The sequence below is a fragment of the Hyaloscypha bicolor genome, assembly GCF_002865645.1.
Source record: "Hyaloscypha bicolor E unplaced genomic scaffold K444scaffold_136, whole genome shotgun sequence".
In the NCBI taxonomy this organism is placed as follows: domain Eukaryota; kingdom Fungi; phylum Ascomycota; class Leotiomycetes; order Helotiales; family Hyaloscyphaceae; genus Hyaloscypha; species Hyaloscypha bicolor.
Window position 1 is genome coordinate 877,745 of NW_020194638.1, and position 12,104 is coordinate 889,848.

The following is a 12,104-nucleotide window of genomic DNA, read 5'->3' on the forward strand; positions in this document are numbered from 1 at the left end:
TCACGTTTCTTCGAATACTTACCTATGCTCCAAAATGTTATGCAAGCGCAATATGTGGAGGTATTGTCACAAATATATGTTATTCGCCATGCCATCCGGAGACTAACAAGTGCTTGATATCTGAACACGAACTTGGACATTGGCTTGAAGTGGTAATTGGCTGGAGTATTCTGCATGATGTGGCTGCTCATACATCAACCTTATTGGTCTGCTCTGAACCAGGCTCGTTTGGTCAAGGTGCCTTGCTGCCATGGCGAATCTGCACAAGGCATCCTTCTGGGCGAAATCAGCCCAATAGACCCCAAGTCTCGGGAAATTAGGCACCAAGCGTCGTTACACAATGGTCAGTTCGGCCAGCAAATTTGCTTCTCGTTTCTTCCGCACGCCGCTCATCAATCATCGCACTCATCAAACGAGCTCAACATTCAATGCCACTTCCCCTATATCGGTTTAAGGATTATGTCGGAGTTTCCACTTCTCCGGCCGAATGCTTACGCGGGAACTCCAGGGAGTGGGCGACAAGGCGCCGCTGTGGCTGAGGCGTTACCCCCCACACCAGCGTCTAGACCAGAGGCCCTTTCTTGTGTTGCAACCAGGGAAGATTATTGGGGCGAAGCTCTTCGCCGCCTCGATGCGACAAAACAGAATTGTATTCAACAGGCTTTGGAGAAACAACAAGATGGAAGTGGCGGCAGCGTTGACGTTGATGATGCCAAAGAGAGCAGACTTCGACTTCAAGACAGGCCGGTAATCACCGAAGGCTCACTTTCATGGCCCGACATCTTATCAGAAGTCTGTCGCCGCAGCCAACGACTGGAAGACGACAGAACGAAAAAGCGGAATTTCCGATTCGCCGGTCGCGACGTCAACCTGCGAAAAACATTGGAAACCTGGGTCAAGTTCTTCAATAGGATCAAGCAAATTGGGGACATTGCAGTAAATGTTGACCCCATCCATGCTGGTCTTCCTTGGGCTGCAATTCGGCTCATTATCACTGTATGTGAGCCCAAGCAAGACTTACGCCGATTCAATTCTCTAATGTTAATGATCAAATAGGCGGCGACGGCCTCAAGTGACCAAAACGGTGCTATCTATGTGGGAATCGAGAAGGTCCTTTTCCTTATGAATCGAGGGGCAGCGTACGAGGCCCTGCTCGCACATCTTCGTCGCCAGTTGTCAGCCGAGATCCTAATCAATTTCGAAGAAGCTCTGGTTAAGCTCTATACATGTCTCCTCGAGTTTTTAGCGTCGGCCCTTGTCGTTCGAGACAAAAATGTGTTCAAGCGAGCTTTCTATGCTTTTTGGACACCACAGGATGTTAGTTCATTCAGTGAAAACTGTCTGGAGCTCGAGAAGACACTTGAGATTGAGTCCAGGCTTGTAGAAAGCCAATGCAACAGAGAAACAACAGACAATATCGAGACGATACTGAAAGCATCCGATTGTCTCGAGGAAGTGATTGCGGATACCAAAACCTTGGTTCAGGCCCTCCGAGGAGAGATCAAAGAGCAACGTCACCGGGAGCAAGAAGAGGAGGAAAATCTGGAGGCCTTAGGTTGGGTCTCAAACATTCCAATCTTGGATTACCATGACAATGCAAAAGACGGCCGCACTCCCTACACAGGCCAATGGGTATTCAGCAAGCCCGAGTTTCGCGATTGGGAGAGCTGCTCCGGTTCTTCGCTCCTATGGATCCACGGAATACGTAAGTTGCCTGACGATCCATCTTCCTATGACTTCTGCTAATCTCTCTCTAGCCGGTGCGGGGAAAACAAAACTCGTAACCACTATTGTCGACTATTTTCTCCAATCGCGGCAACCTTCTCAGAATTTGACACGGACCACCCCGAGTGCAGATTCATGTGCTCATCGACCAACGCCTTCCAGAGCCTCAGAGCCTAGTCCACTGGCTTTCTTCTACTGCCGCCGTGCTGATACTGAGCGTCGCAAACCAGAAAATGTTCTTCGGAGCTTTTTGAAGCAACTCGCATTGTCACATGACGGGAGTCTCGCCTCCTTACGGACTGTTTACATGGATAAGAAACGGCAAGGGTTTCTATCAAATTCTCTTAATACTATAGAATGCCAGGATCTCTTAGTCAAGATGATAACACAGTGTCGGGAGGCAATTTTGATTTTGGACGCCCTTGATGAATGTGATGAAGAATCCCGTCACGATTTGATTGCTGCAGTAAACGGGCTTGTTGAACGCAGCATTCCGGCCAAGATCCTCATATCTAGCAGACGAGATGATGATATCACAGCGGAGTTTGAGGACAGAGTCAACTTCAGTCTCTCAGCCACGGAGAATCATGACGATATCATGCGATTCGTGAAGGATAAAATCAAAGAGTATAGAAATTCGAAAACTGCTAGGAGGAAGATCAATTCCGCTATATCAACCAAACTTGAGCAGCAAATCATCAAGGTGTTCCTGGACAAGAGTAATGGGATGTAGGTAAAGGCCTCAAGATGTGTGAGAAAATTGCTGATAGTATATAGGTTTCAATGGGCAGCATTGCACCTCGCACATCTTCTTTCCCTCGATCGACCGTTAGATATCGCGAGAACCTTGCAAGGTCTTCCCAGAGGTCTGGAGAAGACGTACGGCGAGATTTTTGAACGAATCACAAGTCCAGATAATAGTCTCAGAGATATTGCCATCAGAACATTGCTTTGGATGCTAAGCCAAAACGGAATCGCCAATGTGGATCAAACTCTAGTTATCGCTTGCCAGGATCTCTCTAACGATGATATAAATCAAGTTGATATCGATATCGAGACTGTTATCAAAGCATGTCAGAACCTGATAGTGGTAGAAAATGGATCTGACTTTTCTGCCCCGCACAACTTTTCAACTTCAATCCCAGGAGAAAATGAACCTCTTTCTCCTGTTCCTGGTCCTCCTCTTCCTATTCCTCCAGTTCCAAAGGCTCCACCTTCCCCGCCACCAGAATTACATGGTTCTTGTACGACCGCATATCGCCCTCGATTCGTAAGTAGAAGAAAATTTCGATTCGCTCACCTCTCGGTTCAAGAGTACTGCGAGACGATTCAATGGACCCAGCAAGTCGCTCAGAGTTTCGCTGCCAAGACATGCTTACTGTTTCTCCTTCAGCCGGAAGATCAGTTTACTGCCATACCATATACTTATAGGACTCCACCCTCAACACCTCATGGTCCACCACCTCCCACACATCCACCTTTAATTGTGCGAGAATTTGCGGACTATTTCTGGATTTACCACATCCAAAAATGTTGGGTTCCCGGGGCTATACCTCAAGATGAACGACTTGTTGCTCTTGCAACAAGATTTTTAGGCTTCCCTAGCAAAACTTCGGAAGCGTTTGACCGATGGCTTTCTAGATTCTCGTGGCATAGCCTCTCCTTCGGTTACACTCCAACATTTTGGTCAATCAAGAGGAAGCATCCTTTGTTTAGCACAGATTACTCCTTTAGGTCTTGGGCATATTCTCATGGCTTTGGATGGCCAGGACGCGATGGACCTAGTAAATTCGATTTTCAAGGCCAATCCTCTCTGGTGGCATGCTTTTTCGGTCTCGATCACATTTTCTTTCCGTCAGCGGAAGACATCATCACAATTCCAGCTCTTTTTTGGGATCCGCACTGGTCAAGGCCTGGGACCACCATTTCAATTTTTTCGCACTTTTCTTCTCCTCGAATGCTTTGGATGATGCTTGGACCGTTGGTCAAGACAAATGCCGAACAAGCAAACAATTTGCTTTGGAACCTTGTACTGTCTATCGGAAATCACCCTCTCAAATACATATATACGTGGAGCTTTCCCCACTATTTTTCGCTTTGTACAGGCGCAGCTGAACTTGTACATTGCCTGCATGTACGCGACTGTTTCAACATGTGTGGTCGGATCGTAACCCATTTGCTTCGTCCGGACTTCCCTATGTATTCTTCTTATCCTGTCGCCGAAGCTTTACAGTCTGCTTCCAAGATCGTGTCCCTTGGTGCAAATCTTACCGTTCCACTCCGGCAGGCACTAGAACAATCTCGGTGGCAAAATGTCGTGTGGTTGGTTGAACATGGGGCCAAGCCAGACGCCGACGTTTTATCTACGATCCTTGAATGCGAGACTTACCATGGGTACGACCGATTTCCACCAGCTGATACATATAAAGCCCTCATTGACCGAGGGGCGGATGTCAACGCGTACATCTACAGAGGAGAATATTGGGTAGGCACGCCAATTATTGCTGCTAGCATCCATGGCAATTCAGAATTAGCTCAACTACTTGTGAGCGCTGGTGCGGAGGTGGATGTCATACCTTGGGCTGAGGTTGGCACGCCATCAATAGAGTCCGAAACAACAGAAGAGCATGAATTCAACTTGTACTCCCTATCAAAATTTAAATGCAAGAAATTGAACGGCGTCGGTGCCGCCCCGTTTGGGACTGCTCTCGTAGAGGCTTCTGCTAGAGGTCATGTCGAGATATGTCGTCTTCTTGTTAAGCATATGCCAGATATGCATGCAGATGCACCGCTCCAACCAGGAATCGGCAAATTTGGAACGCCACTTATCGCTGCATGCGCATTCAATCGCCTTGATATCTGCAGGGTTCTTCTCGAATGCCATGTTGACGTAGCAGCCCTGAGTTGGAGGGTTCCTAAATTCTCAGGACCTCCACTCACCACCAATGCATTACTCACAGCTGCAAGTTGTGGTGGTTTGGAGATTTGCCGTTTGCTCCTTCGTCAAGGAGCAGATTACAATGTTATTACACCACCCGAAAACACAGCCATGTTACGGTCTCAGGGATCGCCCCTCATTGCTGCAGCTTTATATGGTCACAAAGAAATCTGTCGGCTGCTGATAGACCACGGTGCCAAGGTGGATGGGATTGCGTTAGATGCAAAGTACCCCACAGCGCTCATTGCCGCGGCCTCGAGAAACAAGTGGAAGGTATGCCAGTTGCTCATCGATTATGGGGCCAATGTCGATCTTCTAGTACCGAATACTCCTTACTGCAATGCTCTCATCGCTGCATGTCGACTGCGTAAGTTGCGGTCGATTGAGGTCCTTATCGCAAGAGGTGCCGAACGGAAGATAGACCCTTCCACTGGTGAGTACGCAAGGCAACTTCTCGCAGCTTGCATGGGGTTTGATGTAAGAAGGGCCAAGGTCATGGAGCTCATATCCTCTGGCGCAGCTTTGCCTCGTTTGGAGACAATCGAATTGAACGAAGAGGCACTGGATATCATGAGAGGAAGACTGACTGCAGCCAGTTCCATGATCGGCCAAATAGATCTGAAGAAGAAGCAAGATTTCTCTCAAGTGCAGGATGAAGTGCAGCGGAAAGTAAGGTTATTGACGGAAGATAATCTCCTCGCGTTTTCTAAGGTCAATGATCTTCGGACGTTGTTGGAAGTGATCTATGATCCCCTCCTTCTCACGAAGAAATTACGACGCATTGCCCTGCAAGCTTTGAGAAGGATTGCCACAAGGATGTTTGATCTAAATCCCCAGAGGTTGAAGGACTTATTTGAGAAATTTCCGACTTTGGCAGCCGATTTGGCCCTGGCTTATACTGAAGAGATGGCAAATGCGGAAAGGGATTGAGAGCATATGAAAGAGGAGCATTACCTTTTGCGAGTATCATTGCAACTCTCCGTCCTTGCTATGGATTTTCACAATCAGCTTGGACTCTCGATGAGCTCCTCTACCATCTCAATACAGCAATCAATAATAGAGATTCATCGTTCAAAGAGTCGTTCCAATTGCGTCTATACCTACTTGTAAAAATTACATTTTAGCTCCGGAATTTCAAATTGTCTCGCTTGTTTACCCTCCCCCCCCTATTTCTCGCTTCGCTTCCCCTATGTACCCCTCTAAATAAAACAAGCATAATCGCAATTCTTTACAATCTTATCCTCATTATTCTATCACGTAAGACTGCATACCCTCATCTTCTGCATCTGTCCTTCTTCCCCCTTATCCAAATCCTGGAAGCCAGATTTACCCCGACTTTTTGACGAACTCCACTCCCATTGCCAAGCGTGAATTCTTTGTTTCCGCTGATCGCAATGATTTTCAGGGAGAGTGATTCAAGAGAGCCGAAGATGGAAATCAGGAAGATGGTGAATGCGGCTTGAGTCATGTTGAGAGCGTTGACGCCTTTAGTCTCGTGAGATTTGATGTTAATTGGGGTTGGGAGAAGGCTAGGGAGAAGGAAAGGAGGATGATAGATGCCGTAATCCGAGTAATCAAGTCCAGTATCAACAATTATCGTGAGCGCAGTCTCAACATTCTTGTTGTTGTATGGTTCTGCTAGCTTCGCAGTGCGCGCAACAACATACTCCTGGGTGGGCTCGGAAGTTCGAGACATCTTTGAGTTATCGCAGAGACCTTGATTGGAAATGGGAACAATGCAGATCTCTACATGTTTCCCATCAGAATCTTGAGTGCGCTGCTTACTTTGAAAAATTTCCATTTGCACGAGGTAATACCGTGCCGACCTCTTTCAGCTTGCCCCCTTGCTCAGAGATCAACAACAATCGCAAGCACAACAAGGCCGTTCGCAATCGAGCCTCTCATTTTAAACCTCTCTCTGTATCAAAGCACATTTAGTTTCCCAAAAAGTATATTCTGCGAATCCGTGGCATTTAGTCTCTTCCACAACCCCTCTCGGGCCGAAAAACGGGGTTCGCTTATTGCCGAACTTTGCTCGAAACACTTCAAAAGTTGTCTACCACCACAACCCCTACAGTCAAGCGAAAAAGCGGAATAGAAATAAAGAGTAATGTTTTTTAACTAAGACCATGGTAGAGCAAGTTTCATTATAAGGAAGGGCTGAAATCTTGAAGTGTTTTTGAGCGCGATTTGGCAATAAGCGAAATATCTACTCGTGGTAAATTCTGCCGAATGGCCATAACCAACAGCCCTCGTTAGCGGGGCGGATTAATTCTCATAAATCTGAACAACCGGGCTTTAAGATTTGATCATCTGAATTAGTCTCTTGGAATCGTGACCCTCCCTTTAGCTGGTTGACCCATCCATGCCGTCGGGAACCCTCGCCTACCGGCCACCACAACACTTCAAAATACTGACTTCCTCCACCAGTTGTAATCTCGACAACCTAAGAAATATTAGGCTTTAATACCAGTTAAGTACATTTGTTTCATTATTTCAAAGTTCAAATAATGTCGTTGTTTCGATAATTAACGTTGCGAGTAAGCTAGGCAAGGTGTATGCCAAGAATATGTGGGCCGCATCTCCTTATTAGGAGGATAAATCGAGGGAAACTGTTAACAACTGTATCCAAATATGAACTTTTCAATATTGTTACGGTCACTCGTTCAAGCAGAAGAGTAAGTTTTGATACTCTTTAATCATGGTGTACGGGGAGAATAAGTCACTTGTTAGGAGAGGTTGTCAAGGATAGGTCAGCATCTTTTTGCCACTATCCTAAATGTCCCAGTAAGACTAGAGCATTATCAAAGCCCCCAAGATCGAAATAAACCCCCACTGCGTGCCCTACACCTATGCAGTTCAGCTGTCCTCCTCCAGACCCAAAGAAGCTAGTTCCCTTGCAGCCAAACCCTATGGTACAACCTCATTTGCCCACGTAGCATCGCCGCCTCCAACCTTCTGATTCCTGAAGTTTGTGAAGAACTGCACAAACCTAGCCCTCGACACATTCGCAGCCATAAGATTGTCTCTCGCGGCATACAAAGGCGGTCCGCTCAATCCTCCGAGTTGAACCAACTTCTGTCTATCCAACGTCTCAAATACATGCTTGAAGAACGCAGCGACCGCCTCAACCTGGTGCGCCGTGATCGCCAACTTATCTTCACGAACAACCAGAACTCGAGAGTAGATTTGGCCACGGCTATAACCAGGGTCGCGGCAGCCCCATTCCGTACTGGTGATATCGGTATTGAGGTTGAGGTACTCGGCTACAGAGTTGCTGTACCAGTTTTGAGGCCGGAAGAAGAAAATGAAGTTGCTATTGTTCCACTGCTTGTCAGGGAAGATGCGTCGAACGAGCAAGGGACGTCGTATCATCTTTGAGACCTCGGTGGCCCCAAATCCAGCAATGTAGCCATTGTCATTATTGACGTCGTCGAAGATTGGATGGACGATCGGAACATCTACGGAGAGAAATTGTTCGGTTGCCAGGAAGTGTCTGTCGCCTTCGCAAGTAATCTCCACACCTCTAAAGGTCTGATTGGCGGAGTTATGGAGCAAGAGACATTTAAAGAGACCTGGATTTGTCAACTCGAGCTCAAGGTAGTTGTTCGCTTTCAAAGAGTCACTGAGACCTCCATCTGAAGCTTCGTATTTCTTGCAAAAGTCAAGAAAGGTGCGGAAGTCCGACAGAGTGATGTCCTGGCAAGTAGAGGAGTGGAAGGCATCCTTTGAGTACACAACCAGAGGACCCTTCCATCCCATGCGTAGTTGCTTGTTTGTGACCTCAACGAGTGTAATGTTCGGACGAGAACCGTCGAAATTGAATGCGTCTCGCATGTGAAGGACAACCGGATACATCAGATTGAACTTCTTGAAGTAGTTCCTGTTAATATCGGATCCTCTCGCGTTCACCGGAGTTGACATGTTTCGTGGCTGGGTACACTCGGCTTCGATTGGGTCGTGCTTGAGAGGGTCGATGTACTCGAGTGTGTCATCAGGCTTACGCTCAACGATGTGCATCTCGTGCTCAGGGTCGATCCAAACAATCTTAGGAGCAGCGAGACCCTTCTGGCCATAAGGCAGGATAGGGAAGTACAGAGCAAGCATCGCGGTTGGGCAAGGGCGAGGTGACGCCGTAACAAACGAAGCGAAATCCTTGCAGAGCAACTTATGCGAACGCCAGTCGTTCCTTTGGCAATCTGCCCCGCAATAATAGGCCGATTTGCAAGCGGAGCAAGCGGTTGCTCGAGGAGTGTTGCATACACAGCACCGGGTATTCTCCATCGTTGCGAGAAAGCGAGGACTGGGCGGTGATGTGAGAAGTTGTGAAAGGGTTTGGGGGAGAAGGGGTCAATGAGCGTATTGGCTTACATGTATCTTCGTGTGAGGGAACGCGCTAATGGAACAGGGAATGTCGGACTGTGGCTTTATTCTGTTGTGGTGTACGAGCTAGGGCTGGAGCATTAGGGGTGATGGTGGCGATGGAGGAATAGAGTTGATGACGAAATCAAGGTTGAGGATCAGGAGATGAAGAGATTCACTTTTAAGAGGTGTTGGGTCCTTGATTGAGTTTGTCAGTCGTCGCCCGCATGATCTAAGATGAGGGAACAAAGTGAGGATTTGCTTACAGAATCTTTGCTCGAATGTTCTAGTCGAAGTTGTGCTTCGTCTCTATTCGATGCTGTGGTTGGAAGGAAGGGGTGGAGGTTGGAGGGTAGTGGTGGAGGGTTGAGTTGAGACGAAGTCGGGGTCAAGGTCAGGCTGAGGTCGTTGCTCGGAATGCGGAAGGGGCTCACTTTTGGGAAGGCCAAAATCCCTATTTTCTAGTGTTAGCGTTGGCCTATGTAAATGGAGGGACTACGAGACGGAGTCTTACAAGTAGCTTTGTAGGAGGGAGGAGGTCGAATTTCCTTGTAGATCCAGGAAGCTGTCTGTTCGTTGGTGGTGGTGGAGGAAAGAAGTCAAGTTGAGAGGAGGTGGAGTTGTTGAGATGAGGTCGGCGTTGAGGCTCGTGAAGTCATTCGCTTTTGGTAATGGTCAGAGCAGGGGGAGAAGTGAATTTACTTTAGAAGGTGAGAGCAAAGGTTCGTCTGGGCATGAAAAGATGAAAGAGATGAACCGAGAGTGAAGCTGACAGTGATAGCAGATGAGCGGTGCTTGACGTAGTGAAGAACTTTTGAAGTCCGACTTTGATCAGCGTCGAGTTTTCTTCAGCAAGAATATGCGTGATACAGAAAACGAAGGATATGTATGAGTGACATGTTTACACTGTCGACTAACAACAGAATGGCGAATGGTTTTGCAGAGAACATTTCCCGGCCAACGAGATTATTGTCTTGCTAGGTCAAGCAGATGCAGTAAAGCCTCATATGAAGCACCCATTTTCAATGCCCCCTGCTTGCGTAAGGCCCAACGGTCTGATATCCATACGCAAAGTCATAATCGCAACTAGAGCCTGGGCTGCTTGGAGGCAGCACCCACTTCTTATCCTATTTCAACTCATCCGGATGCCTCGCTGATTCTGTGGCAGTACTTGCCTTCTCATTTCCGCCACTCTTCACCTCATCCCCCACGTCATATGGTGAGATCTCCTCCCCCCACCCCGCAACTCCTGTGTTGGTCATCCCCTGCTTGTAAAGACGGAAGACTTGCTCGAAAGGAGTCCCAGTGTGTCAAATGAGTAGAGTAGAGTAGTTAGAGTAGTGGGTCTTACTCATACTCTACTCAGCCAAAATACGTCCTACTTATACTCTACTCAATACTCATCGAGTATGTACCTTAAGTAACTAAGTAGCGAGTCACGTGTAAGCACGTATTATAGTAAGGAAGTCCCCTGACTTTATTATCAGTTTTAAACTCACTTTAAAAGGCTATATTATATCTAAGAGCAAGTAAAAGTCAAAATAAGCCCTATATATTCCTTTTCCCTTTGACTTATTATTTAGAAGTCACATGTATGAAATAACACGTGATTATTACATTAATTTTCACTAGTATAATAAGTAGTATTAGAGGTTTTTTTAAGTAATAAAAAAGATAGTAAAGGTTGAGAAAGACAATAAAGAGAAGAATTAAATAGTATTTGTAATATGAAGAGAGATATTTAATAGAATAAACCACGTGATGAGTAGTCTACTCTACTTTACTTAAGCTTAGTCATGGAGGGGCTACTTATACTCTACTCAATACTCAATTAGTATATACTTAAGTAACTCAAGTAGTTTGAGTATTCCTTTGATACACTGGAAAGGACTGCGACACATCCAATCCCGGATGATCTCCTTCGCTGCGACGATCTCCATCCTCAGCCTACCCACCAGTTTCGCTTCATCCTCAATAGCAATTTGCAAGTCGCAAAGCATTAGATTACAATACTGGATTCCGTCCCACATGTCCCATTGACGGACACGCGGAACGCATCGAATCAGGAGTGAAAAACCCATGTGCTTTGAAACCGCTGTTGCGCTTCGTGGATTAACCTTATGGGATGTGCGTCAAAGGCATCAACAGACGTGAATTGCTCGATATTCAACCACTGTTGCTCGATAGGGCAAGCAATTTAGACGTCCTTCACAGTTTCTTTTGATCGTTGTTGCAGCAAAGAAGCGAAGAACGAAGGGTGGCGAATCTCCAGTTCTCGCAGTTTTCCCGATCACAATACCTTCCCTAATTTATCGTGGCCAGAACCCTGAAGGCAAGGAACCAAAGCACTAAAGTCTTCCATAGTGACATTCGGTCTGAGACCCGGAGAGTCGCCGTAAAGAGCACATACAATGATTGGACCAGCCTATACATCACGTTGCTAACCTAGTGTTGTGACAGCCAGAGATAAATTGAGCGGCTTTCTCTTGGTCTTACAATCCATCCTCATCTGGATCTCTAACGTGCGGTCCACGCGGATCTTGTGGCCGTAGCGATCCGTGCCACTGGCCAGGCTGATCTCAACGGTGCTCAATTCTGGCATGGCGGAGGTAGTGAGGTGAGTACTTTTTGAGTGCGAGTAATCTCAATCACAACATCCAATCAATAGCCTGTATTCAGAGCCACGCAACTCTCACCAGTACATAATAACCGCCGCTCCGATATCCCAATTACAGTGATCAATGCACATTCACATGCAAGCCAGGGCCTCATCCGCTGCTTTCTGACGCGGTTGTCAGAATCCAAGTCCTGCCTCGCGTCATCAGCTTTCTCTTCCAGAACGCGAAAAGCACCGCATTGAACAGGTTAGGACGTCTAGACTGCCTCGAATCTCGATGTTGCGTCTTGAGGCGAGAATGTCTTGCTCGAGAAGAGAGTGTGTTTGTTGGGTTGTAGGAAGGGACTGTGTCGAGATTGATGGCTCTTGAGGTTGTTAAGACGAGGCTGAGGAGATCAAGATGATAGCGCGATTTTCACTTCCACTGTCGAGAATCGAGAGTCGAGATGAAGAGTAGATTCA

The 12,104-nt window shown here is 46.9% G+C and overlaps 3 protein-coding genes across 3 annotated transcripts; 1 reads left to right on the forward strand and 2 right to left on the reverse strand.

The window, feature by feature from the left end:
* Positions 1-177: 177 nt before the first annotated feature.
* On the forward strand, positions 178-5,593 carry K444DRAFT_667661 (uncharacterized protein; the record flags this gene model as incomplete). Its single annotated transcript, XM_024887326.1, has 5 exons — positions 178-996; positions 1,057-1,705; positions 1,758-2,454; positions 2,503-2,995; positions 3,119-5,593. 5 exons carry the CDS (start codon positions 178-180, stop codon positions 5,591-5,593), a joined length of 5,133 nt encoding a protein of 1,710 aa, XP_024730906.1.
* Positions 5,594-5,936: 343 nt separating this feature from the next.
* On the reverse strand, positions 5,937-6,359 carry K444DRAFT_634788 (uncharacterized protein; the record flags this gene model as incomplete). Its single annotated transcript, XM_024883792.1, has 1 exon — positions 5,937-6,359. One exon carries the CDS (start codon positions 6,357-6,359, stop codon positions 5,937-5,939), a length of 423 nt encoding a protein of 140 aa, XP_024730907.1.
* Positions 6,360-7,415: 1,056 nt separating this feature from the next.
* K444DRAFT_699656 (uncharacterized protein) lies at positions 7,416-8,876 on the reverse strand (the record flags this gene model as incomplete). Its single annotated transcript, XM_024887993.1, has 1 exon — positions 7,416-8,876. A coding segment is annotated over one exon (1,303 nt), but the record flags the coding sequence as incomplete, so codon positions are not given.
* Between the last annotated feature and the right edge of the window lie 3,228 nt (positions 8,877-12,104).